Source organism: Microcaecilia unicolor, chromosome 3, assembly GCF_901765095.1.
Source record: "Microcaecilia unicolor chromosome 3, aMicUni1.1, whole genome shotgun sequence".
In the NCBI taxonomy this organism is placed as follows: domain Eukaryota; kingdom Metazoa; phylum Chordata; class Amphibia; order Gymnophiona; family Siphonopidae; genus Microcaecilia; species Microcaecilia unicolor.
In genome coordinates this window covers 352,105,498-352,123,784 of record NC_044033.1, presented here as the reverse complement: position 1 = coordinate 352,123,784, position 18,287 = coordinate 352,105,498, and the positions used below count along the sequence as shown (strand labels likewise).

The 18,287-nt window shown below is 45.5% G+C and overlaps 1 protein-coding gene across 3 annotated transcripts in view; it reads right to left on the bottom strand.

The window, feature by feature from the left end:
- HIVEP2 (HIVEP zinc finger 2) overlaps positions 1 to 18,287 on the bottom strand; it is a 401,117-nt gene that overhangs the window by 28,883 nt on the left and 353,947 nt on the right. For all 3 annotated transcript variants that reach the window (XM_030198499.1, XM_030198500.1, XM_030198498.1), the window contains exons 5-6: positions 9,676 to 9,827; positions 502 to 677 (exon numbers count right to left, since the gene is read on the bottom strand). In XM_030198499.1, coding sequence (XP_030054359.1) covers positions 502 to 677; positions 9,676 to 9,827 — 328 coding nt within the window. The remainder of the gene's footprint in view (positions 1 to 501; positions 678 to 9,675; positions 9,828 to 18,287) is intronic.

Sequence of the window (18,287 nt, the reverse complement as noted above, 5' to 3'; positions counted from 1 at the left end):
CCCAAAGACACGCTCGCACTACCGCAGGCCACTTTTTACCGCGGCTTAGTAAAAGGGCTCCTTTATACATTATTATATTTTATTGATTTTTTTTTGATGCAATTGATTAAACTACTTTAGGTTAAACGTTTGTTCAAGGAAGGTGATATCTAATATAACATCACCTACCACAGGCCTCGACAAACCCCAGGTGCCAGGTCACCATGGTGACTAAAAAATTGGACCTGGTGCCTAGGTTTTGCCAGTACAAAGCAATATGCAGCTCAGTCAGCTCCTAGATTTTGGGGCTGGCTTCTAAAATTTGTCGAGACCTGACCTACCATATAACATATGCATTTTCTGTAATCTTAAATTCATGTCCTACACTGAACCCAACTTTAAAGAACTTTCACAAGATATGCTGGATGGATATAAGCATGTCTGTGTCCACACTATGCTCTCTACCCTACCCCCTTTCCCCAACACCATGGATGCAATTGTATTTTCACAACAAGGCAATACCTTTTGTTTTGAAGGCAAAATTGCAGAGCTTGCATACATAAGGCCGCACATCGGTATGAGTGCGAATATGTTTCTTCAGCATGCTGGGTTTCTTGCAACGAATCCCACATTCTTCACATATGTACTTTCCTCTTCCACGTCCCCGCACATACACATAATCCTCATTGGACTTCAAACTGTGTGGGGACAATACAGAAGCACATTGAACTTTCAGTTTGCAGGTGTCACAAGTCAAATTTATGGTGTCAAACCTTATGTTGAATATATTTTAGGAATTTTATTGAATTAATCACATATTACTATTCACAACTATCATTGCCTGAATACAAAAATAAAACCAAGCAAACACAAACAACGAGAGTCCAAAAACAATACACAACATTCTCTGAAAAATAAGACCCCCCCCCCCATCACTGACAATCCAGCTGTGCCTTTGGTCTGTTCATTGCTTCATAAGGGATGACCTATCCACATGAAAACCCTTCACAATTTCCAATTTCAGGACTGTATACCATTTTAGAAATGTTAAATCTGAAAACCTTCACCAAAATGAAACAAAAGCAAGCAGGGGGAATTATACACAGGAATTTCACATACTCTCTTCTCTAATTAGGCATAAGAAAGACCTGGGGGTTTCCAAGCTTTCAAAATTCCACTTGCCATCCCTTCTTGGATCAGGAATTATCTCATTTGGTGGTGTCTCATCTGGGTTACTTATAACGACCTATGTGTGGGTCTCTCCCTAAAGATGAGAGTAGTGCAGAATGCTGCTGGCCATTTGATACTGGGTTGCAGGAGAAAACGATAAGTTCCTTCAAGCTACTTTTGTGGCAGTTCCACTGGCTTCCTGTCATACTGTCAATTCAGTTTAAGATTCTTTTTTCGGTTTTCTGGGCTCTTAGGGATGGTGCCCCCTACTGCTTGGCCCAGAGATTAGTTTGGAATAATCCTGGTTGCGTCTTGTGTTCCCATCAGGCAGCTTTTTTGGCGAAATGAAATGAAACATACAAGGGTGCATGTGCGAGAATGATTTCAGGTGTGCCTCCACTACTTACGTACAGACTTCCTATGATAGTCGCCTGGAGTGGAATTATTTGCAGAGTGATGATGCTTCCCTTTAGTGGCGACAGCAGCCTTATATGTGTTGTAGACATAGGCGTAGACTGGGGGGGCGAGGGGGGGCAATGCCCCCCCCAAACGACGAGGTGCCGCCGCGCCATTAGTTAAAAAAAAAAACATATGCAGGCACGCGCTCCTCTCCATCCGCTTGGCTTCCCTGCCCTCTCTGTCTGCGTCCCGCCTTCCTCTGACGTCAGAGGAAGGCGGGACGCAGACAGAGAGGGCAGGGAAGCCAAGCGGACAGAGAGGAGCGTGTCCGTCTACCCCTCTCTCTTCCTCCCGCCCTCCGGCGCAGGCGGCAGTCTTTTTCAGCGTTCCTGGCAGCGGTAGCGATGTACACGCTGCCTTCGGCTCTGCCCCAAAGCCTTCTCTTCAAGTTCCTGTTCCCGCATAGGTGGGAACAGGAACTTGAAGAGAAGGCTTCCGGGGCAGACCGAAGGCAGCGTGTACATCGCTACCGCTGCCAGGAACGCTGAAAAAGCTGAAGACTGTTGCCTGCCCCAGAGGGAAGGAGGAAGAGAGGGAGTAAACAGAGTCACGGTCTTGGACCTCGCGGGGGGGGGGGGGGCAGTAGAAGGAAGATGGATGGAACTGGGAGGGGTGGGGAGCAGAGGGAAGATGGATGGTACTGGGAGGGGGTGGGGAGCAGAGGGAAGGAGCAAGAGATGGATGGGACTGGGAGGGGTGGGGAGCAGAGGGATGGACCAGGAGATGGATGGGATTGGGAGAGGTCAGGCACAGCAGAGGGAAGGAGCAGAGGATGGATGGGATGGAGGGATGGTGAGCAGAGGGAAGGAACAGAAGATGGATGAGACTGGGAGGGGTGGGGAGCAGAGGGAAGGAGCAAGAGATGGATGGGACTGGGAGGGGTGGGGAGCAGAGGGATGGACCAGGAGATGGATGGGATTGGGAGAGGTCAGGCACAGCAGAGGGAAGGAACAGAAGATGGATGGGACGGAGGGATGGTGAGCAGAGGGAAGGAACAGAAGATGGATGGGACTGGGAGGGGTGGGGAGCAGAGGGAAGGAGCAAGAGATGGATGGGACTGGGAGGGTGGGGAGCAGAGGGAAGCCTACTGGAAAGAAGACACTGCATAAAACAGAAGACACTGGGACCAAAGCGAATAGAAAAACTAAATGATCAGACAACAAAGGTAGATAAAAGTATTTTATTCATAATTTATTAATTGAAATGTGTCAGCTTTTTGAAATGTGCATCTGTGATATTTTGCCTGTAAATTTCAATTCCTTCCTCCACATTAGCATATTCATTTGCATATATATATATATGCAAATGATATGCTAATATGCTCCGCCCATTCCCCCCCCCCCCCCCCCCCCCAAATGAAACAAACTACGCCTATGGTTGTAGAATGTATTTATTATGCAAATGTACACTGCTTTTAAATACTCAGTGATAAGGCGGGACATACATTTTATCTTGGCTTTCCAGATGTATGACTCAAAGCCTTGCAAATAGTTCAAAACGCATCTGCTCGATTAATGATGAATGTTCCTCAATTCAAGTCTATCTCTCTTAGCTTACATGCTTTGTATTGGTTTCCTATAAAGTGGTGTATCATATTCTACTACTATTTAGCATATTCAAAGTAACCATGTGAATTTGTAAAAGTTTACATTATTATTATTATTTATTGCATTTGTACCCCACATTATCCCACCTATTTGCAGGCTCAATGTGGCTTACAGAGTGTTGTTATGACATCGTCATGACAGGATCTAGATACAATCAATATTAAGCAGAAGATGTAAGAGGGATAAGAGAAGGAAGGGTTATATAGGGTGGTGTAGGGTGTGTTAATTCTTAGGTGGGTTGGGTGGTGATAGTGTCATTAAGGGTTCATTTTGTAGGCTTTGTTGAAGAGATATGTCTTCAAGGATTTGCGAAAGCTGGTTAGATTGTCCATGGTTTTCAAGGCTGTGGGCAGTGCGTTCCATAGCTGTGTACTCCTGTACGAGAAGGTAGTGGCATATGCCTGCTTATATTTAATTCCTTTACAGCTGGGGAAGTTCAAATTGAGGAATTTGCGGGCTGATCTTTTGGCGTTTCTGGGTGGTAGGTCCACTAGGTTTAACATCATACTGAACACACATATTTTGATTTTTTTCTTCTCTAGGGCTCAGACCACATGCCAAACTCTGCTATCTTTTCCATTTGTGTACACGTGCATTCTCTGTTGCGGTCCTATTTTGTAAATTCATTGCCAGTTCACATTGGGCCAGATGACGATATGCTTTGCTTTAGGAAAAAGATGAAGGTATATTTTTCTTCAGGCTTCTAGATCATTACTAAAATGATTTTGTGTGAATCTGGTATTTTTATTTGGTTTATGTCTTTTGTTACTTATTTCGTGCAGTATGTTTTATTATAATCTGAACACTGGATGTATGTATATAAATGTTTTTCTCATGGAAAAACAAGAACTAAACTAAAAAACAGATTGTCAGAAAATGCCATCAAATTACCCCTGGATATTTATCATTAAATGAAAAGCAAGCATCTTCACTGTACACCAGGGTCATAACCACAGGGGGCCTTGGGAGCTCAGCACCCCCCCCCCCCCCCAGTGCCCATGCTTACCTGGCATCCCCTACCCCATAACTTGCGTGGTCTGGTATCTCACTCTCTTCTCTCCTCCCAGCGGTATGATGTCTCTTTCACTTCCCTAGTCCCCTAGGCGCTGCACCATGCTGCGCCGCCACTGCAGTTCTCCATGGGAAGCGATCATCTAGCCACACAGCTGAAGTGATTCCCCGGTGACGTCACTGACCAGGCCTTTCCAAAGCTTAGAAAATTCAAATAGAGCTCTCTGCGCATGTCCCTTCCTTCCCGCCGCTGATAGCCATTATATATACGTTTCACAATTCTGATTAGGAATCATTTTTTTAATCATTATAAATCACTTGCATCAATTCCTTAAAATTGACACAGCTACCCCCACCTTTTTTCAGTCAGTTCTAATTCGATCAGCTACTGCTAGAATGACATTATAATTTGGGGATCTGCAATGACATTCTTCTCCAGAAGCCTAGTCTGGTGTCAATCTAATTAACGACATACCGGAGAGTTCGTACTTTGGATATCTTCCAGTGAGAGTGTATATTCAGTATTTCTGTAATATTAAGGAAGTAATCAATACTACCAGCTAGATACTAACATGAATCCTATCTGCTTCTACAACTCCAGTTCACTAAATACACTTGCTAGCACTGTGCGGTTCTCAATCCATTGCAGCAGATGATCGATAAATTCTGTCCCATATGAGCGAAATTTTTCCTGTGCAAATTTTGGACATCAGATATCAGAACAGAATTTTCACTTTGTTATGGCTTTCAATAATTATTACAACTGAGTACTTCATTATGATTCACGTCACAGCTACTAGTGTGTACACTAAGGGCTCCTTTTACTAAGTGGCGGTAAGCCCAACGTGGGCTTACCACTCGTTGTACAGGAAGTACCGCCAGGCAACCACAGCAGCCCAGCGGTACTTCCCACCCCTAGCGCGCCATCATTTCCAGTGCTACAAAAATGTATTTATTTTTGTAGCACCGGAATGTACCTGGCGGTAATCAGGCAGTGCCGCACGCTGCCCGGTTACCGCCAGGTTAACGCGGGAGCCCTAGTGTTCCCCCCTGAAATGGTCGCACGGCTAGTGCTTTATTTGCTGCCTGGCCATTTCCTGTAGGAAGACGAGATTTCCTTTTTACCAGCTGTAGCAAAAAGGGGCCTCGTCGTGTGTGTACAATATGTGCTAGTACCAGCACCGGCCCACTTTTGCCACAGCTTGGTAAAAGGGGGCCCTAAGTGAGGTCACTTCAGTAGCTCATCTCCTTCTGAGTGGAGTACTCATATTTACAGATTTGAACTGTTGCTGACTTTTGGGTCAGACCTTAAACAGATACCTTTTCAGGTCTTCCAGATGATTCTTCCTATCTTGAAGACTAAGTTTTCTTGTAAACATTGCCAGCTACCATTAGCAGCCAGTATACAAGACATTATATCATAACTATGTTGCTGAAAGTACAATTATCACTCTTAATGGTACAGACTATCCTATTTCTAGTAAAACACAGTCAAAATGTTTCTGTTCGATGGCCACAGTTCTTCTCTTGTTGTTTGGCTACTTCGCACATTACTCATTTTCCCTGGATATGGCTTCACATAACAGTTCCAGTTGTACCTCATGGATCATTTATCTGTTTTCAACATCTCTTCACAGTTCAGTTACCACTTACTTTTCACCTCAAACGATTAAGTTGTCCAGGGCAATCTAAGAATTATTTATTTTTCAACCTTTTTTGTGTCGCTACATCTTACTACTAACAGATACCTCTAAGCAACACTGGACGACATTTCACATGATACATGCACTCAGCCTAATTAGAAACTAATGGAGTGTGTGAAAAGAATCAATCTTTTGAAACTGGGAGCTTTTCCTTTAGCTCTTTCTGTTTTTCACAACACTGAAGAATTTGTTGCCAAATATTATGTCAATCAGCGGAGAGCGACTCCGTTTACTCTGCAAAGGAACTGTCGAACTTCTCAACACTCTACTAAATTCTTTGGGCAGAAAATTCTGTTCCTTTGGGCTGGGAATTTTATGTATGCCTACCATCCAATTCCTAGTACTTAAAAAAACAAAATATATATATATATATATATCTATATCTCTATCTAGCTAAATATATATATAATCCTATATAATAAAACTCACCCTCAACGTTCTGAGGACACTGACGTCACTGTCAGGTCCTCCGGGCACTTCCTTCCGGTTCGAAGCCTTCGTGGTGGTGAAGCCACCGAAAACACTGTGTTGGGGCCCCGCCCTTGCGTCAAATGTGATGACATCGAGGGCGGAGCAATGTCAGCAGATTGAAGGTGGCGTGCCGAGGTCCGCAACAATGGCAGACGAACGCCGACGGGGTGAGTAGGGAGGGGGGAGGTCCGGAAGGAAACCGTGCTAGCGCCCGTTTCATTGCCGCAAGAAACGGGCATGTTTTACTAGTAAATGTATAAAAGAATAATATTGCTGGAACCTCATTGTTAATTTTCTTAGCTCACTGTTAGTCGATTTCTTGGCAACTGTACTAACTCTCATTCCACAGACCCAATAACTCCTTCTCTACTCAGGTTCTTTTTCCAACCTCACCATACCAACATAGATCATTACGCGTTCATTCTGGCCGATACTCTTTTTTTCTTGACAAGTATGACGTACACTTTTAGTAACACATGAGTTCTGCACCAATTGGTTACCTACTTCAAAATGCCATTCATTATCTTTCTTGTATATAGTACATCAGCCTGAACCTGACCAGTTGTATCTCAACTATTGGGTACTTTATTTATCTCTCCAATAGTATTTTCTTATCTTCTCTGAGATGCTATTTAGCTACATTTTTCACTGCTCCATGCTTTCATAGCTGATATTCCTATATTTCGTCACCTGCATACTCAATCATTTATGTGAGACCTCTTCCTTTTTTTGGCCACAGCATAACCTCCCAGTTGTGGCTTCGAACTTCATTTCACTTCTCAACATTTTTATGGATGCAATCAATTGTTTCAGACGTGACTGAAGACACTGATTTCCAGTATCCATTGCACCAGTAGCCATATTGTATAGTTCAATCACTACTGTAATATTGAACTAATACTTAAATTTGGAATGTAATAAGGATTCTTCGCACATATCTTCTCCAACCTGTTGCTTCATTCCATAATAATCAGTATAGGATATTACCAGTATGCTGACCACTTCCCACATACTATCTAGATAGCACACAATTCCATACATTTATTTACTGCATTTGTATCCACATTTTCCCATCTATTTGCAGGCTCAATGTGGCTTACATTATGCAGCAATGGTGATCACCATTAATGGAGTAATAATACAGACAGGTACTACAATGACAATAAATGAAAATATCACAGAAATTAGATGCAAAAATTAAGTAACATCACTCTATAAGCAACCTTTTTGTCTATTATTACCTCATACTAAATCCTCTGACTGACTCACAGTGTCCTTTACCTTAGTAGATTACACCTTGCATCTTTTCCTACTGGGAGCAAAGTTGCCGTTATCACTCCTTTCAAAATCTGCATATCATGATATATGGATGACAAACTATATCGGGAACGAAAGTTCTTTCCACAGTACTGTTCTGCCTACTGTTTGTTCACCAATAAAAATTGTCTTTAGAAATACTGTGTACAGCCTGTAGTCGTGTAAATTTACCTAGACTGAGCCAAATACTAGCACATGCATTCCTTGGGCAATTTTCAAAGTACAATATCCCTAAATCTCTCCCTATCTCTTTTGCTAATATTTGTTGCACCAAATGACCCACTCTCCCCCAATATTCTACCATCTTAGGACACTCCCACCACAGATGGGTGAAGATACCTTCTTATAATTGTTTACCAGTAAATTGTTCACTACCAGGCTTTTACACATGGCCTCAAACTGCAAGGACCATTCTTTCTCAGTAATCTGATGTCCCATCTCCTCTCACTGATCCAGATGCTTCTTTTTTTTTTTTGCGTGCAGCAATTTACAGGTTCTTGAGATGCCCCCTTTAAACATCCCCAATTCTAATGTACTTTCCAAACCTGTTTATATTGGAAATCTCATGACTGAACATCCTACTTCTGCAGTAATTCTGCAAAGAGCACTAAGGTCCCTTACTCATGAAACTCTCCCAAACATTAAAGGCCCTTTTCCTCCCACTTTGAATATCTTTTATCCACTTCTCCACCAGGGAAGTCTTTATTGTATTTCAAAGGTGTAGGAAGAAATATTTTCCTAATTTTTCTACAGTTCCCCTAGCATTTTTTGACAAACTGTAATTCTCTGGAACACAGAGGGATTCCCTCCCTGCTTTACTAATCGCATTCTATCCCCCAGCCACAAGAAGGCAGTAAGGGGTCATTTTACTTAGGTGTGCCGAAAAGTGGCCTCCGCTGGTGTAGACATGTGTATTGGATGAGCGCAGGTTCATTTTTCAGCGTACCTGCAAAAAAAGGCCTTTTTTTTTTGTTGCTGAAAATGGATGTGCAGCAAAATAAAAATTGACGTGCATTCATTTTGGGCCCGAGACCTTACTGCCACCCACTGACTTAGCAGTAAGGTCTCATGCATTAACCGGGCGGTAATCATCAGCGCGCGTACACAGCCGATTACCGTCGTGAAGTAGAAAATAAAAAATATTTTCTGCCGCGCATAAAAAATGGAATTATCGCCTGGGTCTCGCGGTAGCCGGGCAGTAGTTCCAAACTGACACGTGTTGGACGCGCTTAGGTGCCTATGCGCCTTAGTAAAAGGATCCCTAAATCGGTATAAGCCTCACTGTGTTGTTTTTCAAAGCCACCCAGTGTTTCTCTACGGGATTATTTCATTCTAATATAGTTTTCAGCTGAGCTGCCTACGGTATCGTTCTTGGTATAATAGTAAGCAAACACACTGTTTTACTGCAGCTTAGTAAACAGGCTTCAAAGCAAGGTACAAAGATTCATTATAACTTATATTTGTTCAGACCGGAATTGGCTAACGCCGTTAACGGATATATGTAAGCCACACTGAGCCTGCAAAAAGGTGGGAAAATGTGGGATACAAATGTAACAAATAAAATAAATTCTATATGGTGAAAATCCCAGGTCAGGCAGCCTTATTTCACTGGTAGTGATAATTATTTGAATTTACACATCACATGCTCTACAAATAATCCTAATGTCTTCAAAGTAGAAGGAACACTGGTTGTTATTTCTTGCACACAAGGTGCTTTTACCCAAATTCACATGCACATCAGTTAAAGAGTGGGATTTAAACTCATGAAATCTTATGCACATTGCTTCACAATTTACTAATCACTAACCCACATTCCCAGCCCCAGCAAGTGCAACTGTCTATTTTCCTTAATATTTCATAAAATGTTAAAACCAAAATGCTTTGGTTTGTGATAAACAGTGCCAACAAAGCAATGAAAATGACACAAATATACCACATTTCATACTGTACTAGCTTACCCTCCTTCAAAAATTTTTATTCTTATTGGTTCTGTGTGTTTAGAAGCAATATCTTTCTCTCCATGGCTTTCTCCCTTTGTTCTCTCCTTAATATTTCCAACTATCTTCTTTTCATGCTTACTGCTGAATATGTGGGATGGCTCCAACTTCATCTACAAAATAAAAGAGAGGGAGAGAAACATAATGCACGCTGTGTTGTTCCCATTGTCACACCACATACACAATGATGCACATTTTATTAAAACAGCTTTTTGTCACGTTTACCTTTAAGCGTACAAATTCCAGGACTGGCACGGCTGCCAATATCCTATATAATAAAACGCACCTCCAACATTCTGAAGCTGACTGCATGGCTGAGGCATTCCTGCTCTCTGTATCCATCTCCTGAACTGACATCACGTACTTCCGGGTTCGTCACAAGCAGAAGTGACCAACCACACAAGGTTTCTCGGCTTCAGAATGTTGGAGCTGCATTCTATTAAATAGGATTGGTCAGTTCCTTGAAGCAAAGCCAGAGCTCAGCGTCCTGCACAGTAACGATCAGACACCAGAGAAAGGGGGCGGGGGCTGACACCAGAGAGAGGGAGGAGGTATCTCTGTCACACACACTCTCTCTCTCTCTCTCTCTCTCTCTCTCTCACAGTCAATGTCTTTCTCTCACTCTCACCCACTCTATGTCTCACACCAGGGGCGTATCTGAACTGCGGCGGTAGGGGGGGCCAGGGCCAGAGAGGGGGGGCACATTATAGCCCCCCCCCCCCCGCCGCCGCCGCCGCCGCCGCCATTGCCGATCCCCCTCCCCCCAGCCGCTGCCATTGCTAACCCTCCCCCTCCGTTGCTCGCCTACCTTCGCTGGCGGGGGACCCCAACCCCCGCCAGCCGAGGTCCGCGTCCTCCTGCCGCTGCCGGCTGCCTTTGGTCCTTTCATTCTTCCATTGAAGCTGGCGCCGACGAAAAAGTTTCTTTTGAATCTGACGTCGCTGCACGTTGCACGTTGTACGTGCAGGACGTCAGACTCAGAAACAATTTCTGAGTCTGACGTCCTGCACGTACAACGTGCAGCGACGTCAGACTCAAAAGAAACTTTCGTCGGCGCCAGCTTCAATGGAAGAATTAAAGGACCAAAGGCAGCCGGCAGCGGCAGGAGGACGCGGACCTCGGCTGGCGGGGGTTGGGGTCCCCCGCCAGCGAAGGTAGGCGAGCAACGGAGGGGGAGGGTTGGCAGCGGTAGGGGGGTCCAGGGCGAAATCTGCGGGGGCCCAGGCCCCTGAGGCCCCACGCAGATACGCCCCTGTCTCACACTGTATCACATTCACTCTCTATGTGTCACACAGTCACTCACACACTCTCTTGGTCTCATACACTCAGTCTCACAGAGAGTCTGTGTCTCACAAACACACTTTCTCTCTCGCACACACTGTATCTGTGTGAAACACACTCTCTCTCTCTCACACTGTCTCACATACGCACTTGCACACACTCTCATTCTCACACACACATTCTCTTACAGACACACTCGCACCCAGACTCACTCTCTCTTACACACACACACTCGCACATTCACTCTCTCTCACACACACAGTCACTCTCACATACACTCTCTCAAACATACACACACCGAGGAAAACCTTGCTAGCGCCCGTTTCATTTGTGTCAGAAACGGGGCTTTTTTACTAGTAACAGCATAAAGGGAACCATTTTCAAACTGCCCACACCAAGACAAGGTCCGTGGGTACTTTTCTGTGGTTTCTGGACCAGTTCTCAAAAGGAGAATACACATGCTTCTCTTTGAAACCTGCCATGGTGAAAAGGTACCCATGGACATTTGCACCTGTCTTTGTGTGGGTACTTTGTTTCCAGGAAAATAATGTACTCAGATTTGAGACTTTCATCTTCATGAATTGTTCTCCTCCCCTGACCTAAACACAGCCCCAGGAATGCCTTCCATTAACACCACACTTAACTGTATACTGTACTTTCAACCATCCTGAAAGAGGGCAATTTTCAGATGACAGATTTCAGCAGATAAAATACATTTTACCCCCATGTACTCAAACATGTACACAGTCCCTGCTCGACAGAGCTTACAATCTATTTGAGATAGACAAACAGGGCAAGTAAGGGATTAGGGACACTCATTTATTAAGGGAATGATTAAATCAAACATGGATATTGAACAGGTGAATAAGAGGTTAAGAGTTAAAAGCAGCCTCAAAAAGATGGGCTTTTAGCCTGGATCTGAATAGGGCCAGAGATGAAGCATGATGTACCAGACTCAGGAAGTCTATTCCAGGTGGAAAAGCAAGGTGGAAGGAAAGGAGTCTGGAGATGGCAGTTGAGGAGAGGGTACAATAAGAGCAACTTGCCCGATGAACAGAGTTCCTGGAGAGAGGTGTAGAAACATAAGGGAGGAGAGATAATGAGGAGCTACAGAATAAATGCACTTGTAGTTCAGCAACAGAAGTTTGAACTGTATGCAGAAACAGGCATCTCCTCTGCAATAGCGTACCAAGGGCAGGGATGGGGACAGCCAGCACCGGGTGCAGGCAGCAAGGGGGTGCATGGAGCTGACAGTCGTGCAACTGCTCTGTACACCTTCAGGTGGTGAGGATGATACTCTTCAGGGGTTGGGTGATGTGCTGGAAGAAGGGGCATATCGGCAACCCGCCCTGGGTGGCAGCCAACCTAGGTATGCCACTGTTCCCCTGTTCATAGATGTTTGTCTAATCCTAGTTATCTAATTTGCATCCTAGAGCAGAATGGATCTTATTTTGCAGAATTTTACTTGGATCAGAAGAAAACAAAAAGGAACTGACATCTCCTGATGAGGTAGACATAGAATGACAATTTGGGGTCAGATATTCAAAAACACTTATTATATAGCGGCAGCCATTATGCAGATAAGTGTCCTATCCACCTATGCTAAAGATCTATGATACCTGCAAGCCTGAAGGCTATTGAAGTGGTGCTTATTCAGATACAGTAGGCATTTTTCTGTTCCTGAAGGGATCACATTTACAACAAAAAGAGTTATAGTAGGGTTTAAACCTGTGGCCCTTGGTTTACAATCCACTTTACTAACCACTAGGATATTCATTCCTCTGTTCTGCAAGGATGTCTGTATAGCCATTTTCATAAGAATGCTGCCAGACATTCTTGTTCCCCCTCCTCCCCACATCGTTTTTTAAATTTAAACATTCCATTTGTAAAATGGTTGTTCAGGATGGATGTCTCCAGAATAAGGATGTCCTTCTCAAATATTTTTGAACAGGAAACCTCAATGTTTTTCTTGTTTGAAAATGGCTGAGAGATGGATTGGGTTTTTTGGACGTTTTGTGCTGGGCGGGTTTTTTTTTTGACACTTAGACGTCCTTTTGAAAATGCCCCATCCACATTGTTTGCCCCTTGCAGTTACACGCTATAGCTTACACATTGGCTCACAGAATAGCATGTAGTGCAGCTTCGTGCATGACACTTTTCTGTGCACTTATGAATGCAAGGCGTGAGTAACTGCACACGCTCAGTTATAGCATTGCCCTTCACATGCACACCCCCAAGATGTCTGCTGGCAATATGTGATGTTATGCTACTGGTGTATCGCTAGCCCCAGTAGCTGCTTGGAGATGAAAGATGGGAGGCTGTATGCAAATAGCCTTCCATGGCATCCCACAGATCAATCCAGAGACTTGTGGGTTGTGTCCCTCTACCAGCAGGTGGAGATAGAGAGAACCTCTGAGGTCTGCTATATGTGGACCTGTGCAGCCAGTTGAACCTCAGTATTCTCTCTATTTAGCAGGTGGAGGGACATCTCTGTGCAGCTCTGGTTTGATCTGGCTACTGGTGTCTTTTGGGCCTAGTTTAGCACAGGCAAGGGTTGAGTGGCTGTTTATAGCTTCTGGTGTACGCCTGGTGGTGCCAGGTCCCTCCCGGTCTCCACCTACCTTTCCTCCGTCGCCTGGGGCTGTTGGCCTGATCGGGTGTTTCCTTTCTCTCCTGACTAAAAAAAAAAAAAAGTAAGAGACTTTGCTTTTGTTTAATCATATGGAGGAACTAGACGTTCTGCCGAGTCAGTTTTGGGGCAGGCGTTTGTGGAGTATTTCAGTGCCTTCTGAGGTGGCTAAGCACTGCTCCCGGTGTGGGGGCCAGAGAGCAGCATCGGGGGAGTGAGAGTCCTGCTGCCGTCAGCCCGCAGCGGGTGTTCAGCACGACGGGGGTTCCCCTCAGGCGTCCGATGAGTCGGAAGCGCAGGGGATAGTTTTGACGGTTTCCTTGGGGCAGTTAGTGCAGCGCGTGTTGGCGGGCGCCATTTTTCCTCTCAGGCGTGACCCGCTCCGCACGTGGCGGTTGATAGACAAGAGGCACAGTGCACTTCTGTGGCACAGGCTCCGATGGAGGGAAGCGATGTCCAGGGAGCAGGGGAGTCCCTTGCGGTTCCTTTCTCGTCCGATAGTAGACTCTTTTCTGGAATCTCCTTGCAAATGTCCCGCCAAGGTGCGGGCCGTTCGACACACCCTCCTCAACTTACAACGGCTGGCCTATTTACTCATACCAATCTGGCCTCCCCACAGGCGCTTTCTTTACTTTGCAGTGCTCGGTCGTCATTTTCAATTCAAAGCGATGCCCTTCAGCCTAGCCACAGTGCTTCGGACCTTTTCCAAGGTCCTGGTAGTAGTGACGGCCTATCTCAGGAAGGAAGAGATTCAGGTCCATCCCTAACTAGACAACTGGCTTGTGCGGGCATCTTCTTTCGAGGAGAGTCGGCGGGCAACCGACAAAGTGGTCGGGTTGCTTCAATTGCTTGGTTGGGTGATCAACTTCCCAAAGTGCAGCCTAACGCCTTCTCAAACTCTGGAATACTTGGGGGTGTGCTTCGATACCCGAACAGGGATAGTTTCTCTTCCTTCAGCTCGAGCACAGCAGTTACAGGCTCCGAACCCGCGGACTTGGGACTATGTACAAGTTCTAGGTTCCATGGCCTCCACCTTGAACGTGGTAAAATGGGCCAGAGCTCACATGCGCCCCCTCCAGTGACACCTTCAGAGCCGTTGGTCTCCGCTCTCGGAGGATTAAGAGGTTCGGGTGCCATGTTCGGCTTGTCTTCACACAATCATGCACTGGTGGTTCATTCAAAAGAATCTGATGTCGGGCATTCCTATGGCAACCCCGGACTGGAAGATAGTGACCACGGATATGTCACTGTCTGGCTGGGGGGCTCATTGCTTGCAACAGACGGCCCAGGGCGTTTTGACTTCGACAGAGGTGTCATGGTGCATCAACCGTTGGAGTTAAGGGCGATTTGTCTGGCCCTTCGGGAGTTTCTGTCTCTTCTTCGCGGTTGCCCAGTTCGAGTTCTTTCGGACAATGCGACAGCGGTCACCTATGTAAACCGTCAGGGGGGAACCAGGAGTGCACCCCTAGCGCGCGAGGCGGCTCTGATCTGCCATTGGGCAGAGACTCATCTCTCTTTCTTGACAGCAGCTCATATAGTGGGGTCACAGCAAGCGGACTTTCTCAGTCGCCACCAGTTGGAGCCGGGGGAGTGGACGCTCTCCCCTCTGGCCTTCAATCAGGTAATTGCCTGTTGGGGGATGCCAGAGATGGACAATGTCCACCACATTCAATGCGAAGGTTCTCCGTTTCTTCAGCAGGGGACGAGAGCTGGGCTCAGAAGGCATCGATGCCCTTCTTCAACCTTGGCCCAGGGGCCTGCTCTATGCCTTACTGACTCGCATTGCCAGTCATCCCGGTCGAGTAATCCTAGTGGCCCCGGATTGGCCCAGACGACCCTGGTACGCAGATGTGATCAGGCTTCTGTTCGATTGTCCTTTTCTGCTACCAGGGCAGGACAGTCTCCTGCTGCAGGGGCCAGTCACGATGGAGGATCCCTCCCCCTTTGGTCTTACAGCCTGGCCCTTGAAAGGGCGAGGTTGAGAAGGAAAGGGCATCCGGACGCAGGTTATCGCTACGATGCTGTAGGCTCAGAAAAGATCCACCTCAATAGCTTATGCTAGGTTGTGGCGTACCTTCGATTCGTGGTGTGCAAGTTCGGGATTGTCAGTGGCTTCGGCTTCTGTATCGGTTACCCTTGTGTTTCTTCAGGAGGCTGTACAAAAATCACTCTCGTTGAGTTCTCTTAAGGTGCAGGTGGCAGCTCTGGCATGTTTTAGAGGCCGGCTTCAGGGGGCGTCCATCGCCTCCCACCCGGATGTGGTTCGTTTCTTGAGGGGCGTAAATCGCTTGTGCCCTCCTCACGTGCCCGTTCTGCCATCCTGGAACCTTAATCTAGTTCTCAAAGCACTTTAGTGTCCTCCTTTCGATCCCTTATTGGGGATTATGATTAAGAATCTCACCTTGAAGGCGATTTTCCTAGTAGCCATTACTTCCGTTCGGAGAATTTCAGAGTTGCAGGCCTTTTCTTGCAGAGACCCCTTCCTGCGTTTTACAGAGGCGGGGGTATCGATTAGGACAGTTCCTTTGTTTTTGCCCAAGGTGGTTTCTCGTTTCCACTTGGGGCAGTCCCTGCATTTGCTGGCCTTCCGCCAGGAAGATTACCCTGAGCAATTCCGGGCTCTTTGCTGCCTCGACGTGAGACGGGCTCTTCTCAGGTACTTGGAGGTAACAAATGAATTTCATCTTTATGACCATCTCTTCATCCTTTTTGGAGGCAGTAAGAAGGGTCATATGGCGTCCAAGGACACCATAGCCCATTGGTTGCGGGAGGCCTTCTCTTTGGCATATGTGGCATTGGGCAAGCTCATTCTACGTGAGCTCAAGCTTCCTCCTATGCAGAGTACTGTTTGATTTCTCTGGAAGATATCTGCAGGGCAGCTACATGGGCTTCGGTCCATACATTCACTCGTCATTATCGGGTGGATGTGGCAGCTCATCAAGATGCGGTGTTTGGCTCGTCGGTGATTTCTGCTGGGTTGGGGGTGTCCCGCCCTACTTGAGGACTGCTTGGGTACATCCCACAAGTCTCTGGATTGATCTGTGGGACGCCATGGAAGGAAAAATTAATTCTTACCTGATAATTTTCTTTCCATTAGTCCCAGCAGATCAATCCAGAGGCCCCCTCTGGTTTACTGTCTGCGGTTTTCTTGCGGTTGGTTAGTTTTTTTTCGGGTTCCGTTGTTCTGAATGTTCCTTTGATTATAAAATAAAATAAATAAATATAAAAGTGGAGGAAGTATGTTGGGCAATTGGTCTGACAATGTTTTATTTTTATTTGTTACATTTGTATCCCACATTTTCCCACCTTTTGCAGGCTCAATGTGGCTTACATATAACTGTTAACGACATTAGCCGATTAGGGTCTGAACAAATACATGGTATGAATGAACCCAAAGAGATACTGTAGTAGAATGAGGTACATGTAAGGTAGTTACATGAATGGTCGGTGCGTTGGGGGGAAGTTAGAGAGGGAAAGGGGGAAGAAGAGTTTTCTATTGTTTCCATTCCACTGCTTTGGTATCATTCATACTGAGGTTCAGCTGGCTGCACAGGTCCACATATAGTAAACCTCGGAGGTTCTCTCTATCTCCACCTGCTGGTAGAGGGACACAACCCACAAGTCTCTGGATTGATCTGTTGGGACTAATGGAAAGAAAATTATCAGGTAAGAATAAATTTTTCCATCCAGTGAGAATGGCCTTGGGAGGAGATATGGAGATCTGATAATGCTGGGCAACATTATCAAAGTTGGAAATTTTATTTTGCCTCTTTTCTGCTACCCATATACAAACTAAAAGGTCAGCAGTCTAGAGTTTCAGGCCTTGTATGGATCGGGCCCTTAAGGTTAGATGAGAAACAAGGGAGTCTGGTTCAAAACCCACTGCTGCTCCTTGTGATCTTGGGCAACTCATTTAGCCCTCCACTGTCTCAGGTACAAACTCAGATTATGAGCCCTTAGGGGACAGAAATGCCTACACTACCTGAAGGAACTCCATTTCCATAGCTTTTGGGCTTGCAGGCAGTATGAATAAGAAATTAAAATAAAGTATCAAACTGGTCTTGAAGTGAAGGAAAACGAGAAGATTCATCTCTATTTTGCTCTCACTGCTGTCACTGTACCGTTAGGCAGATAGCTAAACAAAGAATTCCAGTTATAAAAATCCAGCGTCTACTGCCTTATTTTCCATATCATTTATTAACAGAGTAACTGAGCAAACATTTAGTGGCAAGAAGATGGAAACCAAGGACTGAGATAAACTACATGGAGGGGCACGTCAGCTCAAAACATGCAAGGTTTCACGTTAGGAGTCACCGACCAAGAAAGCGATCTAGGTGTCATCGTTGATGATACGTTGAAACCTTCTGCTCAGTGTGCTGCTGCGGCTAAGAAAGCAAATAGAATGTTAGGTATTATTAGGAAAGGAATGGAAAACAAAAATGAGGATGTTATAATGCCTTTGTATTGCTCTATGGTGCAACCGCACCTCGAATATTGTGTTCAATTCTGGTCGCCGCATCTCAAAAAAGATATAGTGGAATTAGAAAAGGTGCAGAGAAGGGCGCGAAAATGATAACGGGGATGGGATAACTTCCCTATGAGGAAAGACTAAAGCGGCTAGGGCTCTTCAGCTTGGAGAAAAGGCGGCTGAGGGGAAATATGA